A 22,189-nucleotide genomic window follows, 5' to 3' on the forward strand; every position below is an offset into this window, starting at 1 on the left:
TTACTGGCAGGTGCTCAATTTGCAAACATTTTTCACAGATTGGTGTAGCCTTTAAACGCAGCCCCAGGCGTCCTCCCCGTGCTGCAGGCCTCGGCACTCCTGCCCATTCTTGGCACCGGCTGGTGAGGTGCAGCTTGGGGCAGCCGTGGCTCACGGCAGTTCGGGGTGGCTCGGGGCTGTCCACGGTTCAGGGCAGCTCAGGGCGGCCCGGGGCTGCTGTGGCATGGCCATGGCTCAGGGCTGCCATAGCGCGGCTGTGGCTCGCACTACTGGATTGGCTTGGGGTGGCCGTGGCTTACGGCTTCTATGGCCGCCCATTCCCTCCCTCCCTGAGTGGCTCAGACCGGGGCTTGCGGCGGCTCCCTCCCTCCCTCTGTGGCTCACGCTGGGTTGGGCCCGGCGCCAGCTGCCTCCCTCCCTGCGCAGAGGCCGGGGCCGATGCTGGCTCCCTCCCTCCCCATGCAGTGGCCAGGGCCGGCGCTGGCTCCCTCCCTCCCTGTGCAGCTCCCGGCCCCTGTGGCTGCCCACTCCCACGCCGCCTTGCGACTTGACGCTCCCGTGGCACCCCCCATTGCGGCTTGCAGTTCCGGGTTGGCAAATTTCACAACTTTGTCCATTATATAAGGCGCACCAGACTATAAGGCGCACTTGCGGGTTCGGGCCAAAATTTTAGTCAAAAGGGTGCGCCTTATAGTTGTGAAATTACTGTAATATAAGCTCTGCAGTAGTTTGTCCAGCAGATACCAGCAGTGAATTAACACAGAGCTTGTGAAAAATAAAAGGACCAGAATAGAAAACTGTTTCAAATGCTTCACTGTTGAATGATTGCTTAAAATAGTTCAATTTTTTCATTAAGTTTAATTTTTACTGTGAAGATCCTGATTTTATTCTTGGAATCCCTGAGAGAATAGTGTGTTAGACCGTTTTTATACAAATCAGAAAACATCCAGATTTAAAATTGGGCCACAGTGCATAGTAATGGCCTTTCACTTAAATAGTGGGGTTTAAGTTACTTATTTAAAAATGTTCCAGGTTTAACCACTTTGCACCTTATTTTTACCTGATCTGTTCTTTTCCTGTTTAGTGTCCCCATCAGAGTAAGAGCATAATGTTTGTTGTTTACTGTCCCTTTCTGTTTTTTAATTTTAAATTTGACCTGACATAAGCTGTTCCTTTGTGTACTGGAGGGGAAAAAAAATCTAAGTCGTATGGTATTATCCTTCTCTTTCATTGCACCATCTGGATTCCTGGAGCTTGAGCTGAAAACTGTCAATGTCTCTTGATGCAAAGCAAATAGACTTAGCTAAAAGGGAAGTTCAAGCTGGAGAATCATCCTGTGTAGAAAGTTTAGAGCAGTTCAACACTGCAGGAAGGAAATCATCTGTCAGAAGAGCCCCATCCTGCCCAAAAGCCATAGCTTTAGGTATCTAATGCTGTTCCTTTAATCTCATATACACTATTTCAGTGGAAATCAGATTTTGATTTTATTTAAGTTTATTTTTGGTTTACTATTTGCAAAGCTTATATTTCAAACAAGAAGAAAAGGCCTAGTCTCTCATATCTAGCCTTCCTCAATTTCAGAAAACTACAAGAAGGATTTGTTACTCCATGGTTCACCCCATCAATAACAAAATTGATACACATATGGCACTCGTAATACAAGTTAATTCCAGTTCATTCTGAACGCTAAAGAATGCAATGGATAATCCACATAATTATGTAGATTATGTATCTCTTAAATGCCTTGAATCAAGGCATTAAATAATACAAATAAACTAACACTGTCATGTAACAAAGCATTTGAAAGGCCTTATGATTTGGGCTTTTGTGTAGGATCATAAGCGCTAAAAAAAATGGAGTTCATTAGTAATATTTATTCTTTACCCCTAAGAAAAATACCACTTGAAACTCTAAGGACACACTGAAAAGTAAACTTGTGTAGCATGGGTTTGAGTGTTCATTCCAAATTATGATCATTATATGAGTCTAGAATATTACTTGTTATTTTATGTTCTTGGCAATTAGTGTATCTCATTTAAAATATTTATTTTTCCTTTTGGCTGAGTTTCTCTACAACATTGGAACAGTTGTCTTTAAAATTATGGTCTCTCAGGCAAAATAAATTAAGTCTTGGAAATATGTCAAGACTTTTAACTGAAGATGAAGTTTCAAAACAGTCTTTGTGCAAAAAATGAAATTCACTTTCCCTCTTCAACTCATCTTCCTACCTACTGCTTCTCTGGTGTTTCTCTCTTTAAATCAAACATATGCTGTCTTTCTTTCTGACTGGAAGACTTCCAAAGTTTGGGGGGAAGTCTTATGGGAAACCCTTCCAAAACATAGGAACCAGGACTTGTTCTTCCTGTGCAGATAAACCCCTCAGATGTGTTTAAATTCCGAGTATCTGAAACTGGAAGCTGTAATTGGTTTGGGGCACTTTTTAATTAAAAGGTAGAATTTTTAATGCTATTTCTCACATTATGATTTGCATCAAGGATTTTACTTCACCGTACATATTTCTTCCAGTAGGTTCCAAATGTGCTAATAATTGGAGATTTATCTTAGTTTAAATATTTATTTGATTCTGTGGTTTCCTTATCAGATGGAAATCAGTGCAGTATATGCTTTTAATGAAATTTTCTGTATGGCTTTGATTTGAAAACATCTATCTTTCGAGTTACAAAATTAATCCAGAAGACCTGTACATGTTAAGATATGATTTAAATTCTTTCCCAAATATAGGCTCAGATTTTTCTGGGGTCCTGGAGTCTAATTGCATATTTTATTAATTTAATTTTTTCTTGCATTGTCTATTGATAATGGAATCTTAGAATAATGTCAATTCATAGAATTAGAATTTTGTAGAAACATAATATCACAAATTAATTGAGCAATGACTAAAATTATTAGCTTATTAACTTTACATTTCTTTCTGTTTTTCTTCCTTCAGGGAGAATACACTAGACTCCTGGTCTTTTATTACTAACATTATTACATTATTTATTCTTTCATTGATTCCCTGGGAAAGTCAACCCACCCTGTTTAGGAGAAATTTCTTTTGGGGTATCAAGGAGCAGAGATGAGCAAAAGCAATCAAGCAAGTGATATTCCTATCATTATTTGAAGTGTGTTACTAAGAGGAGCTGCTGAGTTTCTGTCTTAGTGTGGTGTTTGGTGGTTTCATGTTTTCCATGTACAATCATTATTATTAAACCTTCCCTAGTTTCTAGACTACATTGAAATCCTGCTTAACAAGGAGACACCCGAGGTAGATGATCAGCTTTAGGACCTAACACATGCTGACTTCAAGTTTCCCTCCCATCTTTTACACTATTCTGCCATGTATTGGGAAATGCTCCGATTTTAATGAGACAGGCATAGAAACTAAAACTATCAAATCAGATAGTAGTTTTTAATCCAGAGGGATATACAGATGCTGTCAGGGATGTTAATGGTGTGCCTAGCATACTGTGTGTGTTCAAAATGGACTTTAAAAATAGTGTGAACATACCCAAAAATGGAGGCATTGGGAGAATGATGAGTAATTCAAAGCATGTGTTTCTGTTTCTTTTCTTCTCCCCACGGACTTATTACTCCCTTCCACAGAAGGTAAGTACTATTGTTTCCACTTTTCAGTAACAAAAATCAGTGAAATTAAAGTCAGTACTCCTAAGAAGGGTAAATATTCACTTTCCAGCTTTCCCAGGAGCTATTAAATCTTCTTATACTATGAGCCTAAGCAAATTACCATGCTAAAAAATATTTTTGTTAGGCATGTAACCCATGAAGTAGGAAGACTTTTCGCATAAATGTAGCTGAAGATTGACCTGGATTCAGAAGGTCCAGTACTGCTCAGGAGGTAGGAAACTCGATTTTTATTTTCATTGCTACCATATGACAAGCTACTTCTGAGAATATGCACTGTGAAAAGTACAAGTAAAAGGCACATATATATAACATCATAAAAACCAGATTATTCAGGATTGAATTGAAATTTTACTCGATGAAGGCAAGAAATTAAAGGTTTAGAAAATAAGATTTAAAAGGCAAGCAAACTTTTCAATCAATGCCAAAATATTCATCCTTGTATATACAGAGTAAGACAATTCACATATATATATATATAGCTATAAAAGAAAACAAAAATATTTCTGAAATACTTTATAAATATCTAAAATCCAAAAAGTTAAAAATCTGTACTTCCTTACATGGTATACAATATACTAAATTGCACATACACAACATTTGACAAGAGAAAGTTAATTCTTAACTCCTTATGGCTACATTTGTGATCTAGATTCCTGAACTGAATTCCTGGTCTGAAGAATTCAAGATGTAAATTAGTAGGCACTACAGTGAAAAGAATTATAACGAAGTTAAGTCAGAACAACAAAACTATGCTTGGAGTATGTAGATCAGAACAACCAGAATGAAAAAAGTGGCCCCTACTACTAAATAATTTTTTAAAAAAGGCTTCAGAGTCGTATATTTATTCTGCTAAATAAATACTGTTACTAGTGCTTATAAAATCAGAATAGTGGTAACATCTTCCCACAACAGATTTTCTTTCCTATCTCTTTGTTATTAGGATGCAAATGTTTGAACACTCTCACTAATCTAAAACAACACTAATCCTTTTCCCCCCAAAATTACTCTTTTCAAAAACTTTTCTAATTAAGAAAAGCTAAAAGTAATTAGCACAAAACAATTACAGTAATTTCACGATTATAAGCCGCACCATTTTGACTAAAATTTTGATCCCACCCCGGAAATGCAGCTTACACTCAGGAGCGCCTAATATGTGAAAAATTTTCTGAAATTTCTAACCCCGGAAGTGCAGCCGAGGTGCCGAGCCGAGCACCTGCCAGTAAAACCCGGGATTGCGTGATTGTTACAAATTGGTTACTGTGTTGCGCAGCAGGTGAAGGCAAGCTCCGTGCCAGCAGTACGGTGGGGGGAGGTGGGGACTCCCTCCTTCAGGCAGCGCAGCCCGGGGGAGAGGCAGGGGGCTCCGTGCTGCCATCCCCGCGGCCCGGTGGGGAGGTGGGGCGCTCCCTCCTGCCGGCCCCATGGCTCGGGGGGAGGCAGGGGGGCTGTGTGCCCGCCTCCCACCAGCGCCGCGGGAGCGGGGGACTCAGTGACCGCCTCCCACCAGTGCTGCGGGGGGGGGGAGAGGGCGGGGGGGCTCCGTGCCCACCTGCTGCCACGGGGCAGCGCTGGGCCGGGGCAAGCGAGCCCAACGGCAGTGGTGGCCAGCCCCAAGTGGCCCCGCTGAGTGGCAGTGCCAAGCTGGGCCACCTGGCCCTGTCAGAAGCCCCGAGCGGGCTGAGCCCGCATGGCCCGAGCCAAGCCAGTAAACCCCGCAATCCCACAATTCTGTTATTATTTGGCAACTTTGTTGCATGTGGGTCCTTGCTGCAAATGACAGAGCGGCTTGTAATCAGGTGCGGCTTATTTATGGACAAAGAACGAAATGTTGCTGACACCCGGAGATGCGGCTTATAGTCAGTGTGGCTTGTAATTGTATTTGTATTGTATTACTGTATTTATCTCTTTGATGATGTAAAAGGTGTTTGGCCATATTGCTGAAAATGAATTCCTTGGGATGCGGTGATCTTCATAACTTCTCCATTTAGAGTATCATCTTCAATTATTGTTATCAATCCCTCAGCAATTATTGATGGGCTGAAAAAAAAGTCATTTCAGAGTCATGATATAATAGAACAAGTAAAAAGGACGAGAAACTCAATGTAAATCTATGTATCTGAAAATTTAAAAAATTGGCATTTGAACAGATTTATTTTGAGGAAAAGCAGAGCTGGTATGAGTGTTTCAGGAGAGATATGTATTATCCTCAATGAGTACATACATCTGAAGTAGCTACTTTACAAATCATTATTTGTTTGCTCTAATTTCTGACAAATGCCTGTGGACATTCAACTGCCACTGGGCTTCCTATCAAAGTTTTCTCTGTCAGGGAAATGGACAGAAGTAATCCCTAAATCCTCTGCAGCTCTTTGTTGTTGATTTATCCTGCTTTTGTAGCAGAGCTGCCATACAAATTAGCATAATTACACATGCACTTTGCTGTGGTTAATAGGTGCAAAATATTTTACATAAAGAAAAGTACGGGTGAAACAACATAGTTATACAATTTCCTTTGACAGAAGCATCTTGGAAGCTAATTGTTAGAAGCTAAGAAAATGTTTAAAAATATCACTTTATGCTTGTCATGTTCTCACAGTCTGTACAAGCTGTCTGCTTTTGGCTTTTATTGGCAAGAGTGTAACGGGCCAGGTAACTCTTTGGTCTGATCCATGGTGGTTGCTACTGTGCTCTTAATCCAGTTTTGTCAGTTCTTGGTCTGATTTCCATCTTGGTTCACTTGAAAATTTTGTGAAAATTCAATGCAAATTATATATCCTGTATCCCAAAACAAGTTTGATTAAACAAATTAAGAGGAAGCACCAAAGGCTATTAAAAACTAAAATCACTACATTTAACTTGCTAATTTGATTTGGACTTTGCTGGGAAATGGGAATGCATAAAGGCATATATCATATATATCACTGTGCAGATGGTGCTCTTAAAATAGGCTTAGATATCTGCCATTTTTTTCTTCCTATACAGATAAAGCATTTGATAGTCTTTTATGTGAGGCAGCATTTCCCTTTTAATTTTGCTGAAAGTGTGTCTTTGTTCTTCATCAACAACATGCAAAAACTGGACTTTATCTGACTTGACTTACTCCATCACGCCATAGAACTGCATCATATTTTTTATCTCATCCTTGTATGAATAGTATTGTCCCATATTCTCTTCTTTATCTATTGATTGGAGAATTGGTGTGTTGACAAATCCTGGACAAATTGTGTTGAGTCTCACACCGTAGTTTTCCATATTAGCAGCTAACTAGAAAAGAGAAAGGAGTAGGCATTTGTCATAAACATTTTAAGACTTTTAAAATAATTTTGTAATTTTGTATTGTGTTAGCAAATTTTCAAAGAATGAGATTTACCACAAAGTACTTTTCAGCATTGCTAAGTAAGGAGATTTTGTTACTACTGACTGTTTTAACAACTAAGTTTGAAGCATGTTTTCTCTAGTAATCCTACTAGATTACTAGAATAAAAAGCACATTTCATTTGCTAGGAGAACAATTCTACAAGAAATCAGAGCTCTTTCCAGGAAGCTGTTTTTTTCTAATGCTTTTTGTTCTTAGTTCTCTTTAGCATGCCATTAACAGCATTCTATGGTAATGATATAACTGTTCTAAGCAAGAATAAGAAAAAGTTCTCCCAAATGTATGCTTCCAATCTTATAGAAACTTTTTTTTTTTATTAAAAGGAAACTGTGAAATAAATAAAATTATCTTTAAGATACTGCATTTACCTTCTTCACATCAGCAGAAATACAATATGTTCTCTTATCCCTACCATGGTAATGCTAAACCTTTCTAGTGGCTCTGTTATCCGTGCCAAGGTATGAATCTATCACTGAGCATCTCCACTGGAAAGTCCCTGTGAACTGATTTTTTTTCAGGAAGCAGGTCAGGAATGTGATGATAGAAAGAAGCACAAGCTGTTGTGGGAAAGGTAGGACCCCTTGTTTGTGGTTCTACCAAAGTGTGCATACAGCAAAGAAGTCTGATCCACATCCAGGTATGTGTATGCTGGATGAACGTTCTTAGCAATAGCACAGAACGGATCAACTATACATAATACATCCAAGAATAACCACAACTGTTAAAAACTGCATTCTATTTATTTTAACATTTGACAGGGCCCCTATTATGTAAGTCACATTCATTGTCATGGTATGGTAGCCTGTCCTTTTGGTCTGGGGAGACAAGAAACTGAAGTTCTAGATGTAAGGTATCTGACCCACCCACCATCAGGCTGCAAATACTGTAGTTCACTATGTTTGTTATTGTTCTTTTTTTCCATGGCATTCTTGTGCTCCTTAAAGACAGCATTTCCTCTTACTTACTTTCGTGCTTAGGTGGTGACTAATGAGAAAACAAAAATGGAAAACTAGGCATCATGCTCTTGATATTATGATATGTTCAATATGGTATATGCAACACTTATCCATACTATTCTTTATATGTTAATCTGAGAAATGAGTTACCTTTTTGGAGGCATAAAATATGGATAGAGTATTCAAAGTATAATTTCAGGTGATTAATTCCAGAAATCGTACTGGAAATCTTGTGCGGGTAGACTGTCTTTAATAGATTAAAGTGTAGTCATATTTTCTTCCTCCAAGTTGTTTTATTACAGTGCTTGTTCAATTTAACTACAATGTTTTGGAGTCAGAGGCTGAGACTTACAATATGGTCATCTTACATGCCCCATCCTGAACGTGTCATTTTGCATTTTCAGAGTATTAAGAGTCGGTAAGAATAAATGATGATGTGTTCAAGTCACTTTTGTACACTTCAGTGCCTGTAGTCATTGACTAGGACTTAGGTCATTAACCTGACTTAGGAAATAAGGAAACCAAAGAGTTAAATGACTGGGCCAGGGTTCTGAAAAAAAATTGTTAAAACCTGGATTAGAATTTGGCTTTTAGACTCCTCCCACTGTACTTAAATTACTCTGCAACATCTTTCTTCCATGCTCTCCAAACCTCAAATCAGTGATAAACACACAGATGATGTACTTATTCCACCTTTGGATTCCCTCTGTGAAAGGAGGGAACCTCCACTGCTTCACACACATTGATTTCTTTCACAGAATTAGTTTCAGTTGTGTGGCTATAGAGAAGGAACATGAAAAACTTAAGCATGTTCCCAAGGAGCTGCTGATACCCTTTAGGAAAATGCATACTTACTGCTATGGACCGTGTGAATCCAATTACACCATGCTTTGTAGCACAGTACACAGGCTGGAATGCTGCAGGCATGAGTCCTTTAAAATAAAAAGGTAGCTGAATGAAGATGTTTAATATCCCTAATTTGTGATTACCTTAAACACAGAGGTCTATAGTATAAAAAAATTCTGTGACAGAGATGCAACAAAATGGATTAGTAGACATTTGTAAGTTATATTTTCTAATCTGGGATAGGCTAGGAAAAATTAGATGGATAAAAATGTGCAGGCAAAAGAAGAGTAATAAAAAAGCATAACTTTTAAAAGGAAAAGTTGTACCTATCAAGTATAACTTAAAATAGAGGACACAATCTGGAAGAAAACACTCAAGAATGAGATTTTTGAGGCATCTTCTATGAATCAGTAAAATATTTCAAGTACAGTAATTTCACAATTATAAGCCACACTGAGTATAAGTCGCACTTCCGGGTGCCAGCAACTTTTTGTTCTTTGTCCGTATATAAGACGCACCTGATTATAAGCTGCACGTTATAATACAGAGTGTGATAAAAGGTATCTATTCTATCACCATCTGTTGAGGGTGGGGGCAGTGATCCTTATCTCAACGGCACATATTATGCTAATGGGCCATCCATTGAAACCAGGCAGGGCATTGTTCTTTATCTTTTCACAACCCATCCTACCTCCAGGGAGTCATTGTCTGCTAATGGCCCATTGAGTCCCACTGTGTGACTGATACAATTACTTCATCCCATTGGAAGTTGCTCCAGCCAGGGGGAAGGGCCCAACACTTCTTACCAAGATTAAAACAGAGGTTTTGGGACACTAAAGGATCCCCTTTCTCCACTGGACTCCAGAGGAAAACCGGATTTCTCCACATCACCACTGGACCTCCGGAGGGAAACTGCACCTTCTACAGGAGCACTGCTTCAAAATGAATCACATCTGTCACTGCAGGAGGATGCAGCCACCATTTAATGGGACTGCTACTAACACCCTGCCTGACGGGGTGTCAGATTGTACTCTGACTCTGTCAGGGTTTGGAGTTTGTTTCTTTGTAGTACTGTATTTGTATTTTAATTTCCCTAGAAAAGAACTGTTATTCCTAATTCCCATATCTTTGCCTGAAAGCCCCTTGATTTCAAAATTATAATAATTTGGAGGGAGGGGGTTTACATTCTCCATTTCAAAGAGAAGCTCCTGCCTTTCTCAGCAGACACCTGTCCTCCAAACTAAACCAGCAATTTTTTGTTCTTTGTCTGTATATAAGCCGCACCTGATTATAAGCCGCACTTTGGGGTCGGACCAAAATTTTAGTCAAAATGGTGCGGCTTATAATCATGGAATTACTTTACATTGAAGAGCAAAGTATTTTAGATAGGCTTTGATATCTAATGTGTAAACTGTACACCTGAAATCATTTACAGTGTGTTCAGAGAGGAAGTGTGGGGATAGGAGAAACAAAATAAAAATTTTCTGCTAGCACTGTAAACCCATATGATCTAAATGGGAGACCACAAAATTTTTATTTCTAATAGAGAAAGATAAGAAAACAGAGGTTTTGGAAGAAAACTAAGAAGTTAATTCTGGTAAGACTGAGTTGATGGCAAAGAGTTAGTCAAGAAGAAATGATAGACCATGAGTGCATATTAATTTCTGCCAGTTATGCCAAAACTTTCTACTACACAATGAAAGCTGAACTGGACCAAAATAGATGATGTAGTTCCACCTGAAAATTAGGCCCTTATGAATAGCAAACTTCAGCCAGTCTGAAAGCTACAGAATAAAATATTTTCCTGAATGCCTATTGTAAAACTGGATTGTAATTTTAATGCCTTAATGTTTGATTCTAACGGAAGTAATTCCAATGAATAACTCATGTATATTTTATCTTTGATACTTCAGATCTTAAGGTGATACATTCAAGAAGGGGTGTGACTTACCTCAGTGAAGATGAAGAATTCACTATCTAAGTATGGATTTGCCAGAAAAATTATATATGCCAGACTTGCCTGGGCTCTTTGCTCTGGAATCTGTTTTGTCTGAAGGAAAGAACTTTCTAAGAGAGCACAAAGCTCTAATTACCAACCTGACAGCTTCAAGGTTTTATCTTGATTTAAATGCTAACTTGATAATCCTGTCAAAGCACCACTGTTCATTACTGGGAAATAAAGAACTTAACCATTGCCTGGTTGTTCTTTTAAAATTATATTTATTTGCTGAACTTGAATTAATGTGTTATGTTTCTGCTTAAGAACTCACTTTATGAAATCGTTTTTGTACTGTCCCTTGTGGATTGTGATCACAACAAATGCTTAATATTCCTCTGTTAGTTGATTTTTGATGATATCATTCTTCAAATTATTGGAAACATTGGAATATGGGCACATTAGAAATAATACAATACTATTTAAAAAACCCTCAAACTCTCAAGTACTTTTGCATGCTTTAAATAAAGGAAATTATAATCAGGCTGCAGACAACATCTACTGGGAAACACAGAAGAATTTAGAAGTAATTTTACTTTTATTTTTTTAAGCACAGTAAGAAAAATTACCTTTTACTTGAGAGGGAGGAGAAACAAAGTCAAGAAATAAACAAAGGAAGGGCACAGGTCACAATAATGAAGTGGAATAAGGTTCAAAGACTTAATTAAATGCCAAAGACAGCAGGAATAACTAGGCAGGAAGAGAGAAAAAAATAGCCTTTTCTTCAAAACCAGTTCTTTCCTAATTGAAATTATTATCTTTGCTGAAGTGGAGAACCAAGAAATAATCATCTCACTTTTGGACAAAGCATCTAAGACTAGTCCTATCATTCCTCACAAAAAACAATAACATTCCTGTGCCACTTTTGTTCCTGAATTCAGTACTCAGAATCATAGAGTGGGATTTCCAGCTCTGAGCCACTTCCCTGCCTTAGGAAGAGCTGGGCCTGTGTTGGTGGTGTGTCCCAGGGACTCTCCTAGCAAGTATTTTATGATGAACCACTATGTCATATTGAGTCTGCTCTGCCCACATATTTATTCAACCAGTAAGCAGAAATGAGTTCCTAACATATAAGTTAGGCCATTCATTTGTTAGAAAATCTGGATTCCATTTGCTGCTGCCATGGATATTTAATTATCTTAAGCAAAGCAGAACAGCAGTAGAATAGACTAGAGACCATTATGCACAAAATAATGGGGGGGCGAAGAGGAGGGTTTTCAAATGGATGGTGATGGGTCAGTGTATTTCTGGGAAGTGATACATTTGGGTCTTAATCTTGGACAGGGGCAGGGAGCTGCTATGGCTAGGTTCTTCTCTCTCTAGATGTTGCTGCATGGTGAATTGCAAATGACTTTGTGATGACTCAAGATGCTCTTTGGTTTACCAAAAGCAGTTCAAGCAGACCAACAATAATCCTGTGCAAACTGCTCTGTTTTATTTTTCTCAGTTCCTAGCAGGCTGAGAGAGACAGCTCTTGCCCTTGCTTATACTCTATTCTCCTTGTTGGTGACAAGATCACTCTACCATTAAAGACATGGTGTCAGGTGTCTCACTACAATTTATTTAACATGGTCAGTAGTTTCAATAACCAGATCTTGAGAAATTAGTACTGGAGGTGGAGAATTCTGTCAACAAGTTTGAATTTATCAGTAGGCTTTGCTGAAACCAGTATTTCCTTTCATTCCACTTTCATGGAACAAATAAGTTTGATAAAAATAGAATTAAGCATTTTTCCCCAGTTACACTCTCCCACTGAACATGTTGCCCTCAGAGATTTTACTAAGTTTCTTTCTTTGAATAAGATTTATTAGTCTTTCTAGTTTTAAGTTGGACTTTGGCCTTTGATTTTCTCTCTGCATACCCCCATGATATCATTGTAGTCTTCCTGAGTGCCAAAACAAAGGTGAAACAGAAATCCTAGCAAAAATTTTAAGCTCTGCCATTTCTATGATTTATTTTTAATAGTGAACTGAACTCTGAAGGGAATAGCTTCTAACTCCTTTTAACCTCATTCTGGCAGATTCTGCTGAGGATTTTCCTTTTCACAAAGGGGAGGTTCCAGATGTTGAACTCAAGGCCCCAGTCACGCAGCCACTGACGCTTCTACTGTCCTGTATCACTCTGAGAGAGTCCTTGCTTGGTGATGTAACCATATGCTCAGTTTTGTTCTTGTAATACATATAGGATCTAGTCCTAAAAAAGCTTTGTTTGGTGTGACAGGTACTTCAAGTATTTACTGTGGCTAAAGCTTTCATTAAAGGGAAGACAAATCAGCTGTTTGCAGAATCTGAATGCTTGAAGTTCAGTGCAATCAAAGCACTGACACAGCTGAGCACCAGAAAGGTATCCAGATTCATTGAACAGCAGAAAGGTACCCAGACATATTGAAGAGCCTCTCAAAAAAGTAGCATGATAGATACTATGCTAAAAATTCTAATGTTTTAAAGCCCTCTATGAATACTTTAACCTTTTTTTGTCTGCTAAAATGCAGACAGATACAAATTCAGTTTCACAGAAAACCTTCTTTAAAATACAAAAGCCATCAAAACAAAAGTGTGTGCCTATACTTGAATTCCTTTTGCTCTTTTACCTTTTGCAAAAAGGGTACAGGTACCAGCCACCTCAAGGTAAAAGACCATGTTAAGTTCAATAATTTAAACATCCTCTTGAGTTAAATTTAGTTTTTTATGCTTTCTCTGTTGTAACTATTTAATTAAATGCAATTAAAGGTACCATGTGTGGCTTACTACAGCAAAAACTTTAGAATATTTTATTACAGTAATTTCACGATTATAAGCCGCACCTGATTATAAGCCGCACTTCCGGGTGCCAGCAACTTTTCATTCTTTGTCCGTATATAAGACGCACCTGATTATAAGCTGCACGTTATAATACAGAGTGTGATAAAAGGTATCTATTCTATCACCATCTGTTGAGGGTGGGGGCAGTGATCCTTATCTCAACAGCACATATTCTGCTAATGGGCCATCCATTGAAACCAGGCAGGGCATTGTTCTTTATCTTTTCACAACCCAACCTTCCTCCAGGGAGTCATTTTCTGTTAATGGCCCATTGAGTCCCACTGTGTGACTGATACAATTACTTCATCCCATTGGAAGTTGCTCCAGCCAGGGGGAAGGGCCCAACACTTCTTACCAAGATTAAAACAGAGGTTTTGGGACACTAAAGGATCCCCTTTCTCCACTGGACTCCAGAGGAAAACCGGATTTCTCCACATCACCACTGGACCTCCGGAGGGAAACTGCACCTTCTACAGGAGCACTGCTTCAACTGAATCACATCTGTCACTGCAGGAGGATGCAGCCACCATTTAATGGGACTGCTACTAACACCCTGCCTGACGGGGTGTCAGATTGTACTCTGACTCTGTCAGGGTTTGGAGTTTGTTTCTTTGTAGTACTGTATTTGTATTTTATTTCCCTAGAAAAGAACTGTTATTCCTAATTCCCATATCTTTGCCTGAAAGCCCCTTGATTTCAAAATTACAATAATTTGGAGGGAGGGGGTTTACATTCTCCATTTCAAAGAGAAGCTTCTGCCTTTCTCAGCAGACACCTGTCCTCCAAACTAAACCAGCAACTTTTCGTTCTTTGTCCGTATATAAACCGCACCTGATTATAAGCCGCACTTTGGGGTCGGACCAAAATTTTAGTCAAAATGATGCGGCTTATAATCGTGAAATTACTGTACTTTAATTTGAAAGTTAAGTCTATTCCAATGAAAAAATCCGCAATCATTGAAATAGTTTTTTATGGAGCCAAATTTGAAGTAAAACACATTTCTCATTATCTTATTTTAGCAGAATTGCTTCTTGATATGAATGCACAATCAAATAAATTAATTTCTGTAGCTTTGAGACATAGTTGAGTGCTTGCTCCCTATGCTCACATATTTCTCTCTCTAAGTCCTGTCCAGGGTCAAGACTAAGGAAAGTAAGACTCACTACTGGATAGACAGGTTCTGGCTTTGATCCAGCTAAATTAACACTTTTAAGCATCCACTTCACAGAAATAATTTTGGTAGTACCATAGGTGTTTAGAAATGTAATACTCTAAGGCTTGATTCTTTCCCTAGTCTGAATCATTGGCAAATTTCCATGGTGATGCACCGGTAGCTAATTAATAGGCAAAGGAAATATTATTGAATTCTACGTAAGCACTATGTAAAACTCTTTTTGTTGCTGAGAAAGACATAGGAAAATTTGCTGTCTGTATCTTACAGAGAACTTGGACAGTGGGAATCAAAACCACTCATAAGTTTAATGATCAACAGAAGCTAACTCTAAGAAAACACTTGAAGGGGATATTAAGCAAGCCAGTGGAAGTTTGTCTTTCATATATGGAATAAACTAAAGGATTTAGGCCTTCAGACTGGAAAGGAGAATTATAATCATAAAGCACAAACCCTAGTAAATAAATAAGTAATAAAAATTAGTTAGCTTTTAAAATGTGTTTTTCCCTATGACCTTGGAAAAAATTGTTAAACACAAGACATGTAAAAACCAAACAAAGCTAGGAAACTGTTGTCTTAACAACAGAAAAGCCAAGCTTCTAGGTCTTAAAAACAAAATCATTTTGTGTTCATTTGAGACCAGTTAGAAAAAGAATCAAACCACTTGCTACCCCTACTCTTTCTTAAGCACTGCCATGGGTATCAATGTTTCTGTGAGAATGTTTAATCTTTTACTTGTGTTGATGACCTCTTGCACAGCAATAGCAATTTCCTTCAGGTTAATTTGGACCCAATACAATGTCCATTTCAGCCTATAGAGATAAACTTACTGGTGTCAGTAGGTAATGTGTCAGGCACTATGACAAGTGCTGCCTCAAAGGTACATGGAGTCTTTTAACAAGAACCCCTCACCCTTTTGACATATGTGTGTGTATGAAGTCAGATCCTCAAGATCCATATGAACTATGTCAGTAAAGTGAACTGCACTTTTTAACACAAAAGCTAAGGTTTATATGAGAACTTAAAACTACTCAGAGCATCCACACCTATGCACAATCAGTAACTATAGCCAGTGCTATCTTAACTGGCTTTTCGTTGTTAAGATGCGTAGGAATATCCTGGAATGAAATGACTAGAACTTGGTGATCTGCACAGATACCAAAAAAGCCCCTCTGACAATCCAAGTGTTGGGTAGCATATGTATTATTTTTTCACAGACAGTCTGACAGTAGAAAGAGAGAACAACCTCTCCAAACAAGAAAGTGAGAATGCAAGTACTTCCCCACAATATTTTTGCGGAAGGTTGTCAGGTAACTTCATTCTCCATGCACAGTTTTCCCCTCAGCTGTGCTTTTTTGCTGAGACCCCAGTCACTGAAACATTGAGTATATCTATAGGAAATGGTGCAGAATTCTGCCTCACAACGGAGAAGCATTACCCCCAACTGATGTAGGATCCATAGAATTCTATATTTATACTGATAAATTGAAATACAGTTATAGCATAGATAAGTAGTGAGCAAAGAAAGTGCTTGCTTTAGTTTGGTGAAATATGACTATTAGTTTTATGGTTCCTCAAGTACAGGTAGATAAAGAAGTCTGATCAGTATGATTCACTTACTTACGAAGAAAAGCCAGCAGAAATTGTTTATCTCACCTGCCAAGGATGAGATATTAATGATCACTCCTCCATCGCCTCCATTTCCTTTTCTCATGTATTCTAGGCCAAGGTAGGTTCCTCTGATCACAGATGTCTGGTATAGAGAGGAAGCAATTATTGAAAATACTCAAAGATTGTTTGGAACTGTTCAAAGTTATTAAAAATATCTATTGTGCTTCTACAAACTGAAACTTGCTTTTATTGTGGTGCTTAGAACCCATATTGTTTTACCAGTGATCTTATTTATAATTTGAAGTTTTTAAGCACAGAGCCACCCCACAGTATTGCAACTCAATAACCTCAGAAGCACAATTGTAATACATAGAAGTAATGGCAGTTTACTTATTTCTCTTAATAAGATATAAATAAACAAACTAAAATATTGAAATGCAAAACAAGAGATGTGAAGGAAATGAAAGACTAAGTAAATAATTGATACATGAAACACATGCCTTATCTATAAATGTAAGTGGCAGATGAACTGTTCCAAATCCCGTAATTTTTGTTGAGATAGTCTGTTCTATATTATAAAAAATGTACTGACTGTGTCTGAAGATAACATTAATACTTAAAAAGGCTCAAGCCAAAAGAAATTCACACTTTTTAGGATGAAGTACCATGATATATTTCTGGTCCCAGGATAGCAAAAATGAGTATTATTTTCTGGCTAAAATTACAGGAGTTTTACCATTCCTCTCAAATGAAAGTTAGCCCACACAGGCAAATACAGACAAGGTAAAAAAAGCATTCTAAGAGATGTGAGATGTTGTTAGCATAATATTAGCTATGATTGTTATAAATATATTTTTTTTCTTTTCCTTTTTTTTTTTTTTTCAAGGACAGAACTTTGAGGAAAAAAAATTCTGAGACCTGTATCATCTTGGTTCTTTAAAATCTGTTTTTGTATGCTACTGCAGAGTTCTCTCACTGAGCTTCAGACTTTTAAATTGAGAGGTCCAGTCCAAAGACACACCAAACCTTGGGTTACCAACCTCCTACGTGAATCATGAGAGTTTTGCCCAGCAAGTCACTCTAGCTGAGAGTGAAACTAATAGTAAGAAAAGGGCAGCAGACAAGGCTCCTAGTGGAAGATAATAACTTCAGAGAAATGTTCCAGTATTACTGCATTAGTGATGAGTTCTGTAACTATATACCAATATATTTTTAGATCCCTCTGTAATAGTTCAGTATTTGCTTTACAAGTCCTACTCAAAATGGACAAACACATTGAGACACACTTTTAGTCTTTCAGAAATATTATTTCAGCTTTTAAATGAGAATTTCTTTTGTACTTTATGACTGTTTAGTGCCATTTTTTGACCCAAATAAATTAGGATGTCCAAAAGATGAAGTGTGTATTTTTGACCAGACAAGGTTTGCAGAATAATGGAGACAGAAATTTTGCATATAAAAAACCACTGAAAAATCTTTATTTGCCTAAAACCTAATGGACAGTGACTAAAGAAACTGGGGATGAGGAAAAAGGAAAAGCTTTTAAAATCAGACTGTGAACTACTTTTCTGCCACTATCTAAATTCTCAAAGCGAAATTGAAATAATCTTGAGATGGGTATTGTATTTCATTTTCATTAGTTGATATTTTTAGACTTGTATGTTATAAAATATAAAGTAGTACTTCTAATTCAATTCCAGTTATCCTTCATGTTTTTTTGCTTTAATAGGAATCAGATTTGGAAGAGTGCATGTCCTACTTTATTAATATCACTTGTTCATTTTTCAAGTAACATGAGGCTGCCCTTTGAGAGCGATAAAACAACCTGAGACCTCATTACCAAGTTTGCTTTGGAATCTTGATAATGAATTATCTTTTCTCATTTTCTATGGTTTCAGCACTTAATGATATATTTTAATTATAATATGTCTTCAGAATATCTATTTTCTGAAATAGTGTAAAACTCCACAAAACATGAATATTTCAAAATACTGAAATAATATTTTAAATTTTTCTTAATGAAGAAATTCCCATAAATAGATTTCTTTTTCTTTCCTGAAAAGTCTTGTTTAAGGTAACATATTTTAAAAAAAATTTGATTTATTGAAAAAGGATGCTGTTGATTAAATGCTTTAGCAGAAACCTTTGAAAGAACTGTCTTCAGTGTCTTGATACATACCAAACCAAATCAGATTTCTCTCGTGTGTTCAGGAAAGTAGCAGAGCCATTATAAAGGTTAATCTATTGCTGGTTAATCTCGATTTTCACATGTAAGTTTGATTTATTAAAACCAAGATTGTTAATGCCTGGTTGTGTTGTTATAAGGTATATTTATTCTGAACATAAATTTACTGGCACCTAATTAAAATTAGATTTTGGACTTAAGGATGGAATATGTTTTTCAATATACATATACGTATAATAGGCTGTACAGAAGATATTTTAGAAAGAAAGGGGTTAATTCTGTCTTTGGAGAGCAGGTGGAGGTCCTGTCATGCCCTGGAGCAGTGGCTCAGCCTGTTAACAGCAAAAGAGAATTCCACTTAGGATGATTAGAGAAAAAAATCAGTTGAAGAAGGAAGTAGCTTGGGGCTCCTTGAAGCCATTTCTATTCCTTCTAATTTAGAGATAATAGAGCTAGATGAGTCCATGGCTAAACCACAATTATAAACCAAGAAAAAAGTGGTAGCTCGGCTGTCTGATCAAAATTACTATATTGCTCTTTTTCTCCCTCTGGAATCCGTTAGCTTAGTATTCTTCAAGTGGCTGAAGACATGCTCTTCTTTGCATAAAGGAATTGTGAGAGGTGGTCTTCAAGATAAATGCAAACCTCAATTTGGATGTTACCTTTTACACCTGCTATAGCCTTGTAATCCTTACCTGTGATCCTCGCAAAAACCTCACTGAGTGTGGCTGATCTTGGGTGAAATGGCTATTGATGATGTTAGGGCTGATAAAATAAAGAAATATTCTGCAGGCAAACTCTGAATCACATACCCAGGGTGAGGAGAACCTGTCTGCACCCTCAGCAGACGGCACTTATCATCCAAAGTATCATGTGTTGGATTTCCCATTCTCTCGCAAGAACCCACCTCTCTCCAATCTTCTCAAATTTATGTGTTTTCTTGAGTTTAGGTTATGATGAAAATGTCGGTGATTTCCTTTCAATTAAATGAAAGGAACTAAAAGTCTTTTCAGACTGTGCAGTTCCTCAATTGTACTTTTAAGACTGACATTTAACCCCATTTCTTAACCAACAATAATTTAGAGATTATCTATTAAATACAAATTCTGGGGAAATTAAATTTTAAATTACCTAATTAAAAAGAAAGTCTGACTCAGTTTAAGACGAAAGTATGCTGGGAGACTTTGTACAAGGAAGAGTTTTAGAGCTGAACTTTTTGTGATTCCTTTGTTTACAACTGCATTTAGCTCAAAGGATGTTGTTCATAAACATGTCAAGAACAAAGAGTATCAAAGTAGTCAGTTTTATAACTAAAGGTAGGTAAACCAAAAATTAGTACAGCTGACTCTTACCTCTTTTTTTTTTTTTTCTTTTATTTTTAATAAATCCTGGCTACAGAAAATTAGTATTCTTGAAGTCAGAAAATAATCCAAATTACTATTCTTCTAGATGTTGAAAAACATATGATACCTCAGTGACACAGCTGTTTATTTTATTTTCTTACCAAAATACAGTGTTTTACTACAGAACATAATGAAGACAGGCCATTAAGGTGCATTGGAGGTCTGAGTGTGCTCTCAAGGGAGGCAGTTTCACTCTTCAACTGCCAGCAGAAAATTTAGGATTCTTTCAAATAAAGTTATAGGGGTGAGTGTGGATGAATATCTCCTAGCATTACTTTACATAAATTACAGATTTAAATTAGAGATCAGACATGCTGAAGTATCATACAGTAATAAACCCAATATGGTATGAACAGCATGGGAAACATTGTAAAGTACAGTAATTTCACACGGCTAAGGTGCACCCTTTTGACTAAAATTTTGGTCTGAACCTGGAAATGCGCCTTATACCCTGGAGCACCTTATATATGGACAAAGTTCAGAAATTTGCCAACCCGGAAGTGTGAGCCGCGAGCCGAGTCGTGCCAGCCAGCGCCGGGCAGGAGTGCCGGAGCCCGCAGCACAGGGAGGGTGCCTGGGGCTGCGTTTAAAGGCTACGCCAATCTGTGAAAAACGTTTGCAAATTGAGCACCTGCCAGTAAACCCTGCGATTGCGCGATTCTGTTACTAATCTGTAACTTTGTCGAGCGCAGATCCTCATTGCAAAAAAAAGCGCGCCTTATAGGCCGGTGCACCTTATATATGGACAAAGTTCAGAAATTTGCTGACATCCGGAAGTGCACCTTACACTCTGGTGCACCTTATAGTTTTGAAATTACTGTAATTGTGCAAATACTCAAAATATTTGCAGTTGGTTTTGAGAATAACATATCAATAACCAGTAACTCATTTAATGATTTCTCAAATGGCAATTTTGTTGCCAGTGTCAAAATCAGAAATAAAACTTACACAATCTTTGTTTCTTCACATTTCTATGTATCCTTTGGCTGTATAGCTTTAATTCTATCATTTTAATAGATATCATATATTAAAACTCTGATTCTGATTAGGTTCAGTCTTCAGCAGAACACTAATTAACTTTTCTACCTTTAGGAACCAATGTCAGCAAATGTGTACAATGTTCTTGTATTAGAACATTATATCTGTCAGTTTTCATAGTTTGTGTTTCATTTCAGATTTATCTATTAAAAAAAAACCAAAAAAAGAAGTGCTTTTTGGTGATGGTGCCCAGGACCTCATTAATCATCATCATTTTCAAGTGACAATTGCTTTGAAAATAACTTAGTACACAGTGCTTTTTTTTTTCCTAGTGTTTCAGTGCAGCGGTTCCAACTGACATAGTTTCTCACACAGATTTAATAAGGTTTTGCTTGCTAACTCTTGTCTGATAATCTGGTAATTCGTGCTGAGAAAAAACATCAGTATCTTCAGTGCTGAAAGTGAGCACTATATTGATATTGAGGTGATATGGTAATATTAATTCCTTTGAGAAAACAAAATAGTAATCAGTCCTAATATTTTATGTAGGTTCCTGAAATAAGATAGTTCAGTGCTAGGACTACTGAAGAAAAATGAAAGAGCCACTGCCTTGTGGTTTCATAAAGCAAAATAGCACAGAACTGGAATTTGGCCCAAGATCATTTGCCTTTCATAAAGCTGATGTTGTAAATCAATGACTATCTATAAGGAAACATTTAAAAGTACTTTGTGAACAGTGCAAGATGAACTTCAAAATTCTGAAACTAAAAAAGCTGCTTATGATATCCACGCAAAGTTTTAGCATTTAGCTGGTGGACAGGAAGATGGGACTAATTTATTTTTACTGAAGATTTTCTAGGATGTAGACAAGTTGGAGAAATCATGCAAGTTCCTTGGTATTCCTATGTGTAGGTTAGTTTGATTGCTATATGAAATGAAATTGCAAGCTCCACTCAAACTGTGGAAAACAAGAAGTCTTGAGTGGAAGAGGCAGAAAGGAGAAAGGAAGATATAAAAGGATTTGATAATTTACCATAAGTCAATAGATTTTTTACACGGTGGGAACTATGCTTCAGTTTTTTATGGTGCAGATTTCTTTACTTCCCTCCCCCTCTTCAGTACACCTCCACATTCCTGAAGGACATAGGAACAGTATTCCATTTTGATAGCTGGTCTTGTGTTCTTAGTTCAAAACCTTTGCTTCATTATACTTCAACA

At 37.4% G+C, this 22,189-nt stretch overlaps 1 protein-coding gene across 7 annotated transcripts in view; it reads right to left on the minus strand.

The window, feature by feature from the left end:
• Positions 1–22,189, minus strand: part of HPGD (15-hydroxyprostaglandin dehydrogenase) — a 66,584-nt gene that overhangs the window by 31,498 nt on the left and 12,897 nt on the right. For 4 of the 7 annotated variants that reach the window (XR_004418060.2, XM_033061285.1, XM_033061286.2 and 1 more), the window contains exon 4: positions 16,451–16,547. Coding sequence is in view for 6 of the 7 variants with exons in the window: in XM_033061285.1 (XP_032917176.1) it covers positions 16,451–16,547 (97 nt within the window). In the remaining variant the exon portion in view is untranslated. Of the gene's footprint in view, positions 1–5,475; positions 5,686–6,748; positions 6,913–8,835; positions 8,913–16,450; positions 16,548–22,189 lie in introns of those variants that run through there. The other 3 variants (XM_033061284.1, XM_033061287.1, XM_033061289.2) reach the window with 2 other exon arrangements.

This window comes from Catharus ustulatus, chromosome 5 (assembly GCF_009819885.2).
Source record: "Catharus ustulatus isolate bCatUst1 chromosome 5, bCatUst1.pri.v2, whole genome shotgun sequence".
Taxonomy (NCBI): Eukaryota; Metazoa; Chordata; class Aves; order Passeriformes; family Turdidae; genus Catharus; species Catharus ustulatus.